Source organism: Dermochelys coriacea, chromosome 5, assembly GCF_009764565.3.
Source record: "Dermochelys coriacea isolate rDerCor1 chromosome 5, rDerCor1.pri.v4, whole genome shotgun sequence".
NCBI classification, from domain to species: domain Eukaryota; kingdom Metazoa; phylum Chordata; order Testudines; family Dermochelyidae; genus Dermochelys; species Dermochelys coriacea.
The window spans coordinates 121,420,163-121,437,738 of record NC_050072.1 but is presented as its reverse complement, the minus strand read 5'-3'; the positions used below and the strand labels follow the sequence as shown (position 1 = coordinate 121,437,738).

The 17,576-nt window shown below is 43.1% G+C and overlaps 1 protein-coding gene across 1 annotated transcript in view; it reads right to left on the bottom strand.

The window, feature by feature from the left end:
• Nucleotides 1–17,576, bottom strand: part of SVEP1 (sushi, von Willebrand factor type A, EGF and pentraxin domain containing 1) — a 170,313-nt gene that overhangs the window by 14,810 nt on the left and 137,927 nt on the right. The window contains exons 43-47 of the mRNA XM_038402181.2: nt 16,962–17,135; nt 14,307–14,480; nt 12,904–13,080; nt 12,146–12,316; nt 1,838–1,933 (exon numbers count right to left, since the gene is read on the bottom strand). Of these exons, the coding sequence (XP_038258109.2) occupies nt 1,838–1,933; nt 12,146–12,316; nt 12,904–13,080; nt 14,307–14,480; nt 16,962–17,135 (792 nt within the window). The remainder of the gene's footprint in view (nt 1–1,837; nt 1,934–12,145; nt 12,317–12,903; nt 13,081–14,306; nt 14,481–16,961; nt 17,136–17,576) is intronic.

Below are 17,576 nucleotides of genomic sequence, written 5' to 3'. Positions count from 1 at the left end.
GACAAAGTCCTAAAATCCCTATGTAGCTTTTATTCAGTATTGTATTTGGGCAAAACTCTCATGGAGTCGCTAGGAATTATGCCTCACAATCTGTGGGTGCTCCGGGGCTGGCGCACCCACAGGGTAAAAATGGTGGGTCCTGAGCACCCACTGGAAGCCCCCCTATCAGCCCCTCCCTCCCTCTCTTCCCCAGCACCTTCTGCCTACCCTGCTGATCAGCGCCTCCCCCTCCCTCCCTCCCTGTGTCTCCCACCTGCTGTGATCAGCTCTTTTGTGCCATGCAAGAGGCTGGGGGGGGGAAGGAGGAGGAATAGGGTGGGAAGAGGCGGGGTGGGGGTTTGGGGGAAATGGGTGGAGTGGGGGGCAGGGTCTGGGGCAGAGCTGGGGGTCGAGCACCCCCCGGCAGATTGGAGAGTCGGTGCCTGTGCTGAGTAATGATTTCAGGATGTGGCCCTGTAAGAGTCTCCATGGCCATTCGATACTTAGCCTCTCTGCTGAGACTGACAATAAGCATGACAATTAATGGTGTGGTTCCCAGTTACGCCAAATCACAAATAGAGATTTCAGCTATTTCCAACCAAAGCTAGAATCGAACCAGAGTTCAAGAGGTGAAAGCCTGTTCAGATGCCCCAAACTGTCTAGTATCCAGCATGATACGTAATTAAATTCCTAGGAACTGAAAAGTGTTTTTCTTAAAACATGTCCAACTTTTAAGTCCTAAGCCAAACTTTTCCTCACAGGATGTGGACAAAACTGAGTGTGTTACAGATTTTTATCTACTTCACTTCTGCCAGGCACAGCTTCTATGAAAGACTTACTAAAGGAGACACTTGCCCATCTTTCTGACAGAAGAGAATGTGCCACATTGCTCTTGCTAAGTAAGAGAGAGATTGGGGAATAACAACATTTGTGAGAATGAAGGCATGGAAAACCCCACTTGTTTGCTAGCCTAGGCAGTGTGGCCAGGATATCCTGTTCAAGAGGAGTTGAGCAAAGAGAGGAGACGTGCTTGACTTCTTTCTTTCAACCAGTGCTAGCTTTCCATTGCCTACAGATAAAGGACGCAGATCTCCATGGCCTTGTGCAGCTGTTTACACCCAGACAAAATCAGAGAAAACTGGGTTTTTGCGGCAACCAAATCAGAATGGCAGAATTTTAACCCTATTTTCACAAGTGTATACGACTATACCAGCTGCAAGATACTGAAGAATTAGGTCCAAAATTTCCTCCAATGGCAAGATGAACTTTCATGACCTAGGGGCTAATCCGGACAGGTGCTGGGCCCTCACAACTTTCAAAGAAGTCAGTTGGAGTTGTGGGTGCTTAGTAACTTTCAGTATACTAGGGCTTGTTTGCATGCAGACTTGCGCTGGTTTAATGTCAGGAGTGATTTTAAACTAATGGAATTAAACTGGTGCAAAAGGTTGTGTGGACATACTTATTTTGGTTTGGACCAGGCATATTTCCTTTTACGAGGAAGGTTTAAATTAAACTGAAACAAGAGCTTCTTAAACCAAAACGAGAGACTGTGCACATAGCGCTTTACATTGCTTCAACTAAACCAATGCACGTTTGTGTGTAGATTTGTCCTCCGGATCTACATTTGCACATTGCTGTTTTCTGTTTGGAACACTTTTATTCCACACAACCGAGCAAGATCATTTATGTCCTCTGTTGCAGTTCATATTTAATTTGCCAAACAGAACAGGTTATGGCCTTTGCCATTTTGAAACTTTAAATCAATAATTGTCCCAGCACATCCATTGTGACATCCTGTAAATCCACATCTCTTATCTACTGCATATCTTCAAGCTACATTGTGAGATCATGTACATACGCTCTTCGCAGAGACGGCCCATCCAGCCTTCTGGACAGGAGCATGCATTTGGTCGCTCACAGACTCCACCATTCTGACACGGGAATCGACAAATGGCTGGAAAATAATAACACAGTCCCGTCAGGGTCAGTTAATATTCAGAAACTGTTCTGCCCAGAGCTCTGCATCTTACACAGTCCTTGTTATTAAAACAAATGAATTCAGCAAAACTCAAAGACAAGCTTTGCCTTGATTGCAAGGAATATATAGGTTTCAGAGTAGCAGCCGTGTTAGTCTGTATTCGCAAAAAGAAAAGGAGTACTTGTGGCACCTTAGAGACTAACAAATTTATTAGAGCATAAGCTTTCGTGAGCTACAGCTCACTTCATCGGATGAAGTGAGCTGTAGCTCACGAAAGCTTATGCTCTAATAAATTTGTTAGTCTCTAAGGTGCCACAAGTACTCCTTTTCTTTTTAAGGAATATATAGTGTGCTTGTGTGTGTATAATACTGCCCTCTAATGGATGACTTGTTCAAGTTATTAAGGACTGCAATTATTTTAAAAAATTATATTTATACTGAGGTGTTAAACCAACCAGCCTTGCAAAATTTTACTTGCTCAAATGTCTGGGTCAAATATGATTTTTGACAGGTGAGTAAATTATTTTTTTCCACCGTCATTATCATGGTAAGAATGGGAAAGTAAATTTTTTGCTGAAGCTGGTAATTTTTTTTTTTTGACAATTTTGCAAGATGTCTCTCACCTGAATTTTCCTTCTCGTTTCATAAAACAAAAACCGAACAGTTCCCCATTCCCTCACTCCTGTAAAAAAAATTAAGTCCAAGACACAGGGAAAAGGAAAATCAAGTTTGGCATAAAAACAAGGCAAAGCTGTCAGGAATAATCTACCTTCTGTCATTAAAATAAAATAAAATAACAGCAACAATGATTTATTGCAGGAACACCACAGAAGAATGAAGAGTACTTTGTGATAATTTGGGATAATCTGTGGTAACACTGTACCATGTGTCTGTTTATTTACAAACACCACTGTTTGCAAAACTGTGTAACAAAGTAAATATAAGTCACTTAGACTGTAAGTTCTTCAGGGCAGAGACGGTTTTTATCGTGTGTGAACAGCGCCTACCATAGTGGGGCCCCAATCTGAGATCAAGTCCTGTGGGTATTACTACAATGCAAATATAGAATCACAAGAAATTTTAATTAGTGGCAATTATAAGCACACAATGAATTGTAAATGAATCTCATATTTAACTGTTATTAGAGCAAGTGAAACGTAGGTTTAGGGTTGAGAGAGCTCCAGATCTGATTCATTATTAGTCTAAATATGACGAACCATTAAATATATTAAAATACTTATGAGTTGCATGTTTGAACCAATCCAAAACTACCACTGAAATAGTCAAGTTTAACCAGGTTTTGCTGCAAGTTTTACAGTTTCAATGTGAAACCATAGTTTGGATTCATAGGTGCTGGAACTAGGGGTGCTGCCACACCTCTTGGCTTGAAGTGGTTTCCATTGTATACAGGGCTTACAGTTTGGTTCAATGGCTCTCAGCACCCCCACTATACAAATTGTTCCAGCGCCCCTGTTTGGATTCTCCTGAAACTGGGGCCAAAGGTTGTAAACCTTTAGAGTCAAACCCTGAACTGCCTGTTGCGTTTCTGAAAAAACCTGAATCAGAGTTTGGCACAGCCTGGGATCTCACAAAAAAAAGTTTCACACAGCTATAGTTCTAAGGAAGTTAACAACACAGTGATTCACCGCTATGTGCATATTACTGTGAAATAACAGGCAACCTCATTTTTCTGAATACTAGTTAAGTTATAGTACTAGTATGAGGAAGCTTAAACAAAAGCCATTTAAAAACAGGGGCAAAATTTTTTAAGGATTGTAACTAAAGTGTAAAGCTTTGAAACTGCCTGTGATCCACACTTCGCCTGAGTGATGTCCCAGGTGTATACCCTATGAGCAGGTAAATAAAATAGGATGACATAAACAAGTCTGGCTTTATGCTACCAGGAGTCCCAAACTACCAGTAAGAGTTGGCTATGAGACGTGTCCCCACTCTGCCACTGGAAAAGGAGATAAAGTTGATCTGTGAAATACAGAGCTTGTTTGGTATGCAATGCCCCAGGTAAGCTCTGCAATTCAGGGCCCCAAGCAGAAGTTTCCTTTTCTTGTTCCTGTGGCCAGCCCTGGTTGCGAAACTCTATATGCTCAATAAGACAGTATTATTCCTATGTGGACTTGTTATATATAGCTCCAGGGAATGAGACTGTGTGCCTATGGCCAGGGAGATTACTGAACAGTAGAGCAGGCAAGCGAAGAGAAAGGTAGTCTTGAGCTTCAGAGATGGGGCTGGATGTTAGAAGACCTACGGCTTTATTCTCCTCTCACACTAGTGTAAATGAGGATTAACTCCATTGAAGTCAAAGGAGTTATATTGGTGAAAAGTTAATATAAATAAGAGGAGAACTGGGGGCTTCTGGCTTCTCTTCTCAGCTCTGCCACAGACTTTCCATGTGACCTTGAGCAAGCCACTTATCCTCTTTATGCCTCAGATTTGACACCATGTAATGTTTTTGTTAACTGTTTGGCAGCTCTGCACCCAGGGATGAGCCCAGTCCAAAAGTCTTGTGCAGAGGGGGCCAAATTCACTGCATAGCTTTTTAAAAAGAAACACAACATTTCTCCATGCTACAACTACTTATACAGTCAGTTAAGCAGAATTAGTAAAATTATCTGTAACAATGCTATAGGGCGACTCCCAGTACTGTTATGACTGTGAAACTGGAATAATCCACTGCAAAACCTGACACTGAAATCCTCTGATACAATAAATATTACTACTATTGCTAGTGCTATGATTTTGTCACAGAGACCACGGAAGTAATGGAATCTGTGACTTCCAGAGACCTCTGTGACTTGAGCCTGCAGCCCCTGGGAGCTGCAGGGTTCCCCCATCACCTGTGGTGGCTGAGAACTGTGGGGCCTCGAGCTACCTACCAGCTGCCGTGGGCAGGGGAGGGAGTGCCTTGGGTGCCCAGGAGCTCGGAGCTGCCATGGGTGGGCGTATGGGGCACGTGGGAGCTCAGAGCCAAGGCAGGTGGCCGGGTGCCCAGGAGCTGCCGTGGGCACCTGGGGTGCCCCACAGCTCCTAGCTTGGCCTCCCAGGAGTGGTGTGGGGACCCTGCAGCTTCCCATTTTGTCATGCATATTTTTAGCAAAAGTCATGGAGAGGTCACCGGCTTCTGTGATTTTTTCTTTGCTGCCCGTGACCTGTCTGTGAATTTTACTAAAAGTTTGCGTGACAAAATCTTAGCCTTCACTATTGCTAATCAAAAGAGATATGTAAATGCAAAATGTTATGAGGCTACAGAATGTAAGAGATACCACAGTGACGAGCATAGTACAAGACACAGAACAGAACAGAAAAGACTACAACGATAGCTCTTCATGACCTTTTTGAAAGAAGTCCCTTTCTTTAGAGCCAAAGGAAGCTCTAAACCACACATTTTTGGAGTTTTCATTGTTTTCTTGCAAATTAGTTGCATGAGAAATGCTGGCGAGAAAAACAAAAGATACATAACATTGTTTTTTGCTCAGGAAAATCAGCCCATGTCCTTTAAAATGACGTGCAGTGCCTCTGGTTTTTCTTTTGGCTCTCCTACTGGCTCTTTGTCCTACATTTGGTGGTGGGCAGATTGTAAGCTCCATGGATACTGTCGCTGGCTTCCCAACTGGGAGCTTGACTATGATCTCACTCACATTAGTTTATGCTGGTGTAACTCCACTGAATTCAATGGAGTTACTCCAGATTTACACCAGCGTCACTGAGATCAGAACCAGGAGTGTGATCTTTAACTAGATACAGTTCAGACAAGCGCAGCTGTGCACTCCCAATTACTATGCAGTCTGTATTTTTAATTATAATATTCACATTAATTACTTTGTTTAGTTGGGTTCGACATTTCTTGCAGGCTTGGGAGATTAATAACTAACGACTGGTGTCAAAAGTTATGTGACTCATTATGCTTCTTGCTTTCATGTTGCTTCTGATGTAGATCACAAAGCTTTAGATACTGTAGACCTTTTGTTAGGAAAATATTCTGCCTTGTTTATAAAGCAGTTCTAAAAGATCACTTTCACATATATCAGGGAAACATAGGCCTTTTCTCTCATCAACATCTTTGTTCCTTTTTATTCTCATTTTAGGGGAAGGAGGCAGGAAACTATTAACATATAGCATTAATATCTTGGGTTGCCAACTCTGGGATAGTGCTTTGTGCGTTAGTACATTAACCCCTTCATCTCCAAGACCACCTCAAGCCACTGGTATTTGGAGAAGGGAGGGAAGGAAAGCTGAGAGGCAGGGGATTGCTAAACAGTGAGCAGTAGAGATCCATATTCTTCTGGAGCAGGATTTCTAGACTTTATTTTTTTAAAATGTCGGCATGTATGTGGTTTACATTATATTAACATTTATTAAAAAAAAAGCAGAATCACAGAACTAACAAATTGCGTGTCAGCCAGTATTGTTCAATAGCTGGTTTTGTTATTACATCCCTTTCCTCATCCTTTGACTTTCAATGAGACTGATGCCGTGTCTACACTACATAGCTGCTACGGCGGCACAACCATGGTGGTGGAGCTGTGCCAGTGTAGCACAGTAGGGTAGATGTTTTCCACATCAACTGAAGGGGTTTTTCCGTTGTAGTTAGTTCACCTCTCCGAGAGGCTGTAGCTAGGTCAACGGAAGACCTAGCTGCATCATTCAGTGGGGATTAGGGTTTTCACATTCCTGAGTGATGACACAGCTGGAGTGATCTAATTTTTCAGGGTAGATGAGGCCTCTGACTCCTAAGGCCAAGGCCACTTTTGAAAATGCATTGTAGACTTGTAAGTCACTGAGGCCTTTTGGAAAATTTTACCCATAGTGCTTCTGGCAATGAATAGTCCCAGCAACTTCAGTGAGACTACTCATGGTAGTAAGTGCCACGAGCCTCATCCAAAACCTATTCAAGCCAATGCAAAGTGATCCAGGGGCCTCTGGATCAGGCTGCACATTTGGTTGTAGAATGCAGAATCAGACCCTCAGGCTGTAAGCTCTTTGTGGTAAGGGCCTGCCTTATCAGACATCTCCAAAGCCTTAACACACTTCAGAGCTGTGTGTAAATAGAAAACATTAAAGAAGAATGAAAAGTAATAACAGCTTGCAGCACTACACTACAATCAGGCTAGAACCCAAAGCTTTTATGACAGATCAACAGTAAGACGTTAACACCACAAACTTACCCAAAACATCTTTGCTAGTTGATGTCTAATTAATTCCAGAAACTGCACACAGAGATCACTTCTACATCCTCACATCCACAATGATGGCGTTAATGTGATAGTGGGAAAAATTCTCAAAAAAAGCGCCTCAGTGACTTAGAAGTCTAAATCTTTTATTGGGACTTGGGCTCCTAAGTCATGTAAGGCACTTTGGAAAAGTCATCCATCATCTTCACTTTGCTGCTGGGCCCTCCACTCTAGCAACCATGATGGTGCTCCATTGTGATCACAAGGCAGCATTGTGATATATATGGAAGCCCGGAAGTGGCTTTTTTAATCTGTGAAGTGCTTAGAAGTCACAAACCTTTTAGATTTGGACCTTGTCAAAGTGCTCTATCTAGGGTGACCATGGCAAACCATTATTGGAGAGCAGGGCAACGTGACTTTTCAAGGGCCTTGACTCATAAGATTCACCATCACTGACAGGAGTTTTTGTATTATATTAGTGACTAGAGGTCACAGCAGAAATTGAGGCCCCATGGCGTTTGGCATCGTACAGAATCCCTGTCCCACAGTGCTTGCAGTCTAAACAGAAAAGGATTGGGAGGAATATTTTACAGATGGGGAAGTGAGTTACTTAAGGTCTCATAGAAAGAGCTAGGAACTGAACTCACATCTCTGGTGTCCCAAACCAGTACATTAGCAACAAAACTGTTCTTCCCTCTGATGCAGGAGCGCTTGGGTAACCCACACATCTTCTGGGTGTGGTGTTCTGTCCCATCTAGTGGCACTGAGACCATTTAAAGAGAGAGATAAAATGAGTCTGCTCAACAGCCAGTTGGCTTTTAGCTCATCCAGTAGAGGCTCATGCACTGAGCTCCAGAGGTTCGATCCCGCCTGCTGACGACCGGGGTCTGTCAGCGTTACACTTGTGCCTTGGGACCTGCACTGTTTGTGACTGTCAGTGGATGTGCCTCCAGCCTTTTTCTTTTAATAAATAAACTTCTAAATAACATAGCATCAGTTGTTCTGATGTATTGCTTGCTGCTCTGTATCCAGCTACAGAATTTGAGACAGGCTGAACTGGTCTTGCTAACTGTCAACATAAACAGTCTGATTCAGGTCTCTGTTATAGTTGTTCCCATCAGGAGTAGCTCCACTAAAGTAAGAAGAGTCAAACTGGTGTATAAACTGGGGGAACTGAGATCATAATCAATGCCATAATTTTGAAATGGCAGGAGGTAGTGCCCTGCCCACTGAGGCCCTACACTTTTGGATATGTCTGCCCCTGGGCTTTCTGCTATACTTCATCTCTGGCATTAAGAAAGTGCAGCAGAGCCCTTCTTTATATCTTATTTTTAATGGTTTAGTTTACTGCTGTTTTTGTGTTTTGTGGGTGTTTTCCTCCCTTTTCTGCTCCAGATTTTTGGTTATTTGGCTGTTTTGCCTGAGTTGTTAATTTGGTAATACAGTCTTTGAGAATGTGGCACTCCAAACCAAAATGAATAGTATTTCTAATGCCTAGTACATCATGGCTGACTGGAGGTGTGCTTCACCGATATACAGGATACACGTATAAGATAAACAATGTATCCCAGAATTGCAGACTACCTTGTGGAGAGCTGGATGCATGCAAGTTAGTAGGGGAGAAACAACAGCTGGGAACCATCTGGTGGCAGAAGAAGAGCTATAGAAGTCAGGTCTGGAGAAGAGCAGCCCGTCACATCTGGGAAGCTCGGCCCTTGGGTTGACGGACGAGAAGCTACATTTTCAAAATCTGACATACTAGTTGCTCCTGCAACTAATAACTGCATGCACAGATATGTACCTACACCTGCTAAACACACAGGTGCCCAGAGAAACAACTGCCTGTACTTGCAACTACCAGTCTGGGGTGCACAGGTGAGAGTTTGTGCACATGCATATTTTTCAGGAGCAATTTTGGTGCAGAGATGTGAAAATTTACCCCTCAAGGTTCTACAGGAATTCCATCCAGCAAAGACTTGTTACAACCAAAATAACATGCATTGCCAAACCACATCATAATTTGTACTGCTACATTGTACTGTAGTAAATTATATATACTTAGTGCTAGACATAAATACATACATACACAAGCACAGTGATTGCCAATGAAGTAGAAACATTTGCTAATAGCCACAATGCAATTATTTCTTATTCTAAATAAAGGGAAGAACCGTGACATCTCACGTACCACTTTGTAGTAATTCCTGGTAAAAGCTAGCTTTTCAATGGTGACATACTTTTTAATAAAAAGAAAAGGAGTACTTGTCTCACCTGAGAGACTAACAAATTTACTTGAGCATAAGCTTTCGTGAGCTACAGCTCACTTCATCGGATGCATTCAGTGGAAAATACAGTGGGGAGATTTATATACATAGAGAACATGAAACAATGGGTGTTACCATACACACTGTAACCAGAGAGATCACTTAAGGTGAATTATTATCAGTAGGAGAGCGGGGGAGGGGAGGAACCTTTTGTAGTGATAATCAAGGTGGGCCATTTCCAGCAGTTGACTTACAACTACAATACCCACCTGCTGAAGTGAAGAAACAGATTGACAGAGTCAGAAGAGTACCCAGAAGTCACCTACTACAGGACAGGCCACATATCTATTCAGGGGACACCATCATAGGGCCTAATCTCATCAGCCACACTATCAGAGGCTTGCTCACCTGCACATCTATCAATGTGATATATGCCATCATGTGCCAGCAATGCCCCTCTGCCATGTACATTGGTCAAACCTGACAGTCTCTATGTAAAAGAATAAATGGACACAAATCAGAATCAAGAATTATAACATTCAAAAACCAGTTGGAGAACACTTCAATCTCTTTGGTCATTCGATTACAGACCTAAAAGTTGCAATTCTTCAACAAAAAAGCTTCAAAAACAGACTCCAACGAGAAACTGCTGAATTGGAATTAATTTGCAAACTGGATACAATTAACTTAGGCTTGAATAGAGACTGGGAGTGGATGGGTCATTACACAAAGTAAACTATTTCCCCATGTTTATTCCCCCCCTCCACCCGCCACTGTTCCTCAGACATTCTTGTCAACTGCTGGAAATGGCCCATCTTGATTATCACTACAAAAGGTTCCCCCCCCACTCTCCTGCTGGTAATAGCTTACCTTAAGTGATCACTCTTGTTACAGTGTGTATGGTAACACCCACTGTTTCATGTTCTCTATGTATATAAATCTTCCCACTGCATTTTCTACTGAATGCATCCGATGAAGTGAGCTGTAGCTCACAAAAGCTTATGCTCAAATAAATTTGTTAGTCTCTAAGGTGCCACAAGTCTCTCTCTCTCTCTCTCTCTCACACACACACACACACATTGACTGACAAGATGGCTCTGAGACCCTGTTTATCTTCAAGATCACTTCTCTGCCATTTAGGGACAGCTTTAAAAATAGAGAGGGAGCAAGAAACAGACACATACAGACTCTAGGTCTATATGCAAAATATGTGAGTTTGTGCACCCATGTATGTATGATTAATCACGATAATTGTTGTGCAAATGGGTGCATAGATGTTTAAATACTAACTTTCATATGTGCTACAATTAGGATATATTTGCATGCAAATGCAGCTATGTAAATACATGCCCATTTGTTAATCAAATCCTGACTTCGAAAAATATCAATCTAGTCCTTACAATTCTGTACTTAAATTGGCTAACATGGATGCTGTGATGTTTCCTCAGTGTGTATTATTTCAGTACTGCTGTATCAGTTTATCTCTGCACATCTTACTGCAGACAGTTGTTTTCAGCAACACACAGAAGCTAAACAACACAGAATAAGCACCAGTTGTATCAGCCACCTTCCTTTCCTACCGTGCTCTGTCTTAACAGTAAAAAGCTAAATTTCTTTAAGCATACAAATGTAACAGGCTGGTAGTATTTGTTGAGCGGGTGTTGTTCCGCCGGGGAAAGGATGAAGTGTATTCTGTAGATTCATAGTGATAGGAAACTTGTTCCCCCTGCTGATTATAACTGATGTGTGAATGATTCTCTGGAGAGAGGGGATCCAGGGCAGGAGTTCTCACAACACATTTTTTGGTGGTCTCAGAGTGCGGCTACCAACTCTTGCTGGTGGTCGCGCTGATATTTTTTCCCAAAATACTTACTTAACTTTAGGAAAAACAAATAAATATGCACATATACATGTCCAAATCATTGTAATTTATTTACGTAGGATTTTTTCAGACTCAGGAATAAAAATAATGTACAGTTGTCTCTATTCTTTAGTGGACCTAAACAGAATAGAAACATAAATAAGGTGTTTTGCATGTTCTTATCTTTTTGTTGTTATTTCTTTTGCTTTTTTCGGTTGCCTTAAAAAAATTGCTAGCTAGTAAGTCTGCTGCTGTGAAAAGTGATATTTGTATGTTTGTTAATATCACTTTTCACAGCAGACTTACTCAGCTCCGGCAAGCCCTGGGACAAATTAAGCCCTGGATGGGGAGGTGGGCAGGGAAGCGGTGGGATCCAGGGATGATAGCGGGGGTGATGAGCCTGGGACCAGAGCCTGGAACCGCAGGGATGGAACCCAAAGCCGCATGGCCACCAAAGCCTGCTGCCCCACGCCTGGGAAAGCGTGGAATTCACCAGCTGCTGACACCTCCAGCATTTGTATCTCCGGAGGGGGCAGGGACCTGTGGCCATTGCTTCCCCACGATCACAGCCCAGGAGGCTGTGGCCGCAAGAAAAGCTCCTGGTGGCCGCATTTGAGAAACGCTGATCTAGGGTATGATAGATATGTAGTCCTTGAAAGAGGAACCCTAGAAGCAGCCAAGATTAGGGAGAAGGTTTAAGCTAGTCTTTATTTATTTGTTTGGGTGTTTATTTTAAAGCAGAAAGGGCGTGAGTTTGTACTTTATGTGCTATGGGTTAAATTGTGTTTACAGTGAATTCATATGGGAATTTCTCCTTGTGTATTTGTACAGTAGGTTAGGAAAAGCACCAGTGCACAGTTAAGAAAATGACTCTGACCTTTGCAGGCGGGTGGTTTTGTCCAGGTTCCATTTTCTAAACACACACTTCTCAGCGACCCCTCCAGCACGTACCCGCTGTAGCATGAGTAGGTGATCATGTCTCCATACTGATAAAACGTACCACGGGCCAAGGCGTTTTCGATGTGAGCAGGGGGCCCACAAGAAATCTCTAAAGAAAAAGAAGAAGCCACCATGGGCTGATAAGCTGCAGCATCTGGGAACTTGTTGACAATACAGTACATAATGTCCCTGTCTGTTTAGGGGGCAAACCCGCAGGATGCTGAGCACTGCCAAGGAGAGTGTGGGGAGAAAAGCTCTGCAGAGAGAGGCTTCTGCATGGTGAAGAGAAACGCACACAGTGTCCAGCAATGAAAAGAGACCTCTGCACTAGCACCAAGCTCAACACTGGTGAGAAGGTGGAAACTGGGCATGGTGGGGACAGAGAAAGGGGGTGACCAGGAGATAGGGCTTAATTGTAGCAGACACAACATTGTGCATAGCAAATCAAAGAATGAACGTGCATAACGTGCATGGCAACCATTTCCAGGACATTCTCCACACTCCTCTCCAACTGCCAGCCAGGGGCAACGGCGTACGTATTGGTGCTTAAAAGTTGTAAGTAGAAGAGAGTGACATTAGGTCTTGTTGTTAGGGCTGCGCACCAACAAAGAAACATGCTGGAGGGGTATAAGAACACGGTGCATCTCCCAGCCATCTTCTCACAACGTCCGCCATGAATTCAGTTTGTACACTTACTTTCACATTTAGCTCTTGCTGGTGTCCAAGTCTCGTCAGGGTTACAGGTCATTGCAGATTGTCCTTTAAGTTGATAGCCCTCCCTGCACTTGATTGATACTTTCTGGCCAACATAAAATTCCGTCTCAGACAGGCGGGCATTCTCTGGGATTATGAAAGGCACAGGACAAGGATTTGCTGTTCAAGTGGGGGGGAGGGGAGAAAAAATATTTGTAAAGCATGTCTGCAAACCCTCTCCTCTTTTCATCATCAAATTGCAAAACCAGCAAGAGGAATGGACTGATTGATCCCACGTTTAATCTTTAAACAGGTGTAAAGTTGTGAGGCTTGGGGTCACGAAATAAAGATAATGGGCCTTATTCTCATTTATACTAAATGTTACTTTACTCCACGTTCTGAGGATGAAAACCTGGCTCCGCTGAAACCAATGGTAAAACTCTCATTGCCTTCAGTGGGTTCAGGATTTCACCCTGGCCGCAGAAGCCGGCATTGAAGAGGATGTCAATGTAATTTATATTGCTTTAAGATCCCCTTGCACTGCTAGAGCAATGTGAAGAGGTTTCAGTGTAAACGAGAAGCAGAGCCTTTGGGTTCAGTTGGATTTACAGCGGCTTAGGGGCTCCGGAACAGGGTAAAGAAGCGGCGGAGTGCCAGGAAATCCATCCCTAAGGGTGTGCACCGTGAAGAGTATTAATATTCAACAGTTTACAGGTCACCTATTGTTCCTGCACACCGTAATTTTGTGCTAAACCCTCCTGGCCTTCCTCATGGGAGCATTTCCATTGATTTCAATAGGACGAATTGCATGACAAATGTGACGAGGATACATTTCGATGTGTACACCAGCAGAGGGGATGCTTCTTCTATGAAGCTAGAGACACACTGGTCTCTTGTTTAAAAAAAAGAGATGATCCACCTAGTGCAATGCAAGACAGATCTAAGATCAGTTACAGCAAAATAAGATTAAATTGGGGGTAGAGGGGCAGATTTAAATCCTTTTAAAGCCCTTTTCCAAACAAAGTTACCTGCTACTGAACAGTTTACTCTCTCATTTTCACAAACATTTGTAGGCGAATGTTGTTATTTTTAATGTGCCTCAGTACTATTCAGTTCTTTCCCATGCACATAGGTGTCTCCCAGAACCCGCAGAATAGCGGAAGATTAAATTTCGCTATGTAAGGGAAGTTTCACTTAAGTTACAGAACTTCACTAAGTGAGGAAAAACTGGGATATGCAAATATATTTGATTTTGAACTTGACCAATTCTGCTCAGTCACACCAGTATAAAGCTGGGTTGGCTCCATCAAAGTCAAGGGATTTACTTTCAATTAACAATGGTTTAAACAAACAGCAGAACATGTCCTTTAATGCTTAAAAATCTTCCTTATCGACCAAACACTCACGTTTGCACAGCGGTATCGGGTGACTCCAGCTTCCAGTTCCTGTGCACTCTGCTATGGGTTCCCCTTCCAAGCTGTATCCTCTGTCGCAGTAATATGCTGCTCGGCTGCCAACTGTATTATTTTCATACAGAGCCTTTCCATTCGCCAAGGAAACCAGAGTTTTGCATCTGGTCTCTGCAAGGAAGTAAATTCATTAATTTAAACTATATTAAGCCCATACTTTATTCTTTGATTATAGTGATGCGGTGTTTGTAATAGCAACCGGAGAACAATAAAACCTAGTAAGCATTAACAGAAAAATCAGTAGCACCGGAAAGAAAATATAGTTGGGTTGGTGGCTGAACTCCTCCTAGTGATGGAGAAAGGGCGAATGTCCAGGCATGTTTTTAACAAGATCACAGAGAGTTTAACAATGTTGGCCCTGGGGCTTTGGACCCCGGTTAGTTGCAGAGGATTGAGCTTCAGTGGTTCCTTCCTTTCCACTTAGAGAGATTCCAGAGATCCCGTACTGTTCTGCCTCTACAACAGCTGGTACTCGCCACTACCAGATCGGATACTGGACTAGAGGTATCACTGGCCTGATGGGGTGTGACAATTCCTGGCTTCCAAACTGCACACAGCCAGTGGGAGAAACAGTCAGATGATCTGGGCTGTGCTGCCATCACTACTCAAATGACAGGCAGCCCCATGTCTCATCTTCCATTTGATTCAGACGGTGCAGTTTCCCTGCTACCCAAGAGTCTAGATGAGCTAGAGGCCCGGACAAGAGAAAGTTAATGGGACCTTAAGCCATGTAAAACAGAGGTGATGACAGCTGATAGGCAGGAGAGAGCATCTAGAGCCTGTGGTAGGGTTCATGTGGATACAGTAATATCTACTCTGTTACTGAGGGGCTATGCCCATCCTTTGTCAAGCAGGTTTGCAATTTTGGGGTGGTTCCGGGCCCTTGATTGCTCTTGCACCTTGTTCATCTGCATCTGGCTAGATGCCTGTGATCTTTTCTTTCTGATGTGGATCATCCAGATCCCAGCCCAAATTATCACAATATGCTCCGCAAGTCACTACCTTTGAGATCTGTGTGATGGACGGTTGCTAATGCGGCATCTGAATATCTTTTCCACCTGCCAGTGAGCTGAAGGTCCTACCTCCTGTGCCTCTGGATTACCTGCCTGCAGCACTGCTGTGAAATGATCTCTCGGCCCTGCCCCTTCACACGGAAGGGAGTCACTGGCATGCCCTGAAGGTTTACCCTCCAGGTGCTGCTGTTTCACTGGCTCTGGGGAGGGCAGTCCCATACCGGTCTGAGTGGCAGACCATCAGCCTTGGCAGCCAAGTGAAACTCGCAATCCTGTTGGTGGCACTGACCCTTGGGGATTGTGCCATTGGGTGTGGAAAGGCAACAAGGAGGTCAGTTAGCAAGCTGCCCTGGCTGCACTGCTGACACCTCCCTCTCTCATCTCCTCTGCCCTGTGTACACCAGGTGGCCTCTCTGTTCTGCTCTGCACCAAGTATTCCTGGTGCAGCTGCGAAGGGGTCAGATCCTCCCTAAATCTGTATGAGAGGCTGGATGTAGAGAAATTGGAATTTCCACTTCACAGGCGGGGAGGGTGAATGAGGATGTCAGCAGCATATAATGAGGGTAAAGGGGGCTGTAGGGTGCTAGGGTCCAGTACAGAGGACAAGGGTATCTGTGTCAGGGGCAGGAACTGTATGAAAAGAAGTGTCGGGGCAGGAACTGAGCTCAAGGGTGCGTCTGTGCGTGTGTCATGAGAAGGCAATAAGGACACAAAGGGGCCAGAAAACACAGAGGGGCTTTTCCAAGGAAAAGAGGAGTATGGAAAGGGGAAAGTTTATATTTAAAGTTTAATGCATATTATAAAGTTTATAATGTACTTTTGTTTGATCTACTCCCATGTACATTGATTTTGGCCAGTGTCATCCGAGGGGAAAAAACTGGATGTCCATACATATTTGGGATCTTGTCAATTACTTGTTCTGCTTTTTTGCTGACAGCTCTGCCTCCTGGTTATAAACACAAACAATGCATGCTTATAATTTATTCTGGTTTGGGGCAGGAATAACAGGACATATTTAAGCAGTCTTTGAATTGAGTAATTTGCAGAAAGGTGGTGTGTGTAAGCTAAATTTGTTGTGACAATTATTTTTAAGTTCTTACTGCACGGTGCCAACCTGACTAAAATAATAAAAAATAATTAATAAACAAACAAATAAATAAATAAATAATTAAAATGGCTCTTCAAATGGATTTTCTGAGCCACTGGGAGAAAAAATTGTTCTCACTGTCCATAGTCTTTGTTAGAATGGTGAGTGTCCTTAGCTTTCATTGATGTTTATAAAGCTATCATGGTATCTTGCAGATTCAGACCCAAAGGAAAATCCTTCCGGTCTGATAAGCCTTCTGGTCTTAGTAGCAACTCTTCACTCTAGGAACCATTTCCTGTAATACTTCGATTGGGTGCCAGTTACATAGTAATATAAAAAGAACTACTGCACCTCATTGTTCCATGGAAGAACATTTCCAGAAAGAGGTTTGATTCTCTGGCTGTAGGATATACATACTGGTATGCCAACAAGAACGATAATGATTGCTTTTCCTATATCAATGTGTATTGGGGCATAAAATTTAACAGTTACCTTCACATGATGGGAGGGGTTTACTCCAGGTCCCATTGGCAAGACATGTGATATTCTGGGGCCCAACGAGATGGTATCCAAAATTGCATACATAGGTAACGTTACTTCTGTAAGCACTTCCTGAGGCCACGGACACTGCATTTTCTATAGAAGGATGTGGCTCACAAGTTATCCCTAGAAGAGAAGTCTCTGAGTTTATCATCTTTACAGTATTTATACAAAGCTGTTTGTTTTTATTTCTTCTCTTTTGTACACTGTGTCATACCCTACTTCATAAAAGGAGTTAAAGGAAGATAAAGGGGAGGAAACGGAGGCTGCAAAAGCAAGATATAAAGAAATGTGACTATGTCTCAGAGGGACAGCATTAGAGGACAGGCACTCACTCATTTTGTACAGTGGTGAAGTGGAAAGAGGACCTAAAAATTAGCACACATTGCAGCAGCACAATCTGGAGGCAGAGGAGTAAAAAGTGAGAGAGAAAGGCTGGACAGAATTCCTTGCAATAGGTTAAAATTCCCCCAGAATACATTTATGAAATGCACAAAGCAATTATATCTACTTTGTCCCCCACCCCAAAATAAGTCACACCTCACTGCTCTGACAGCAAAACAATCA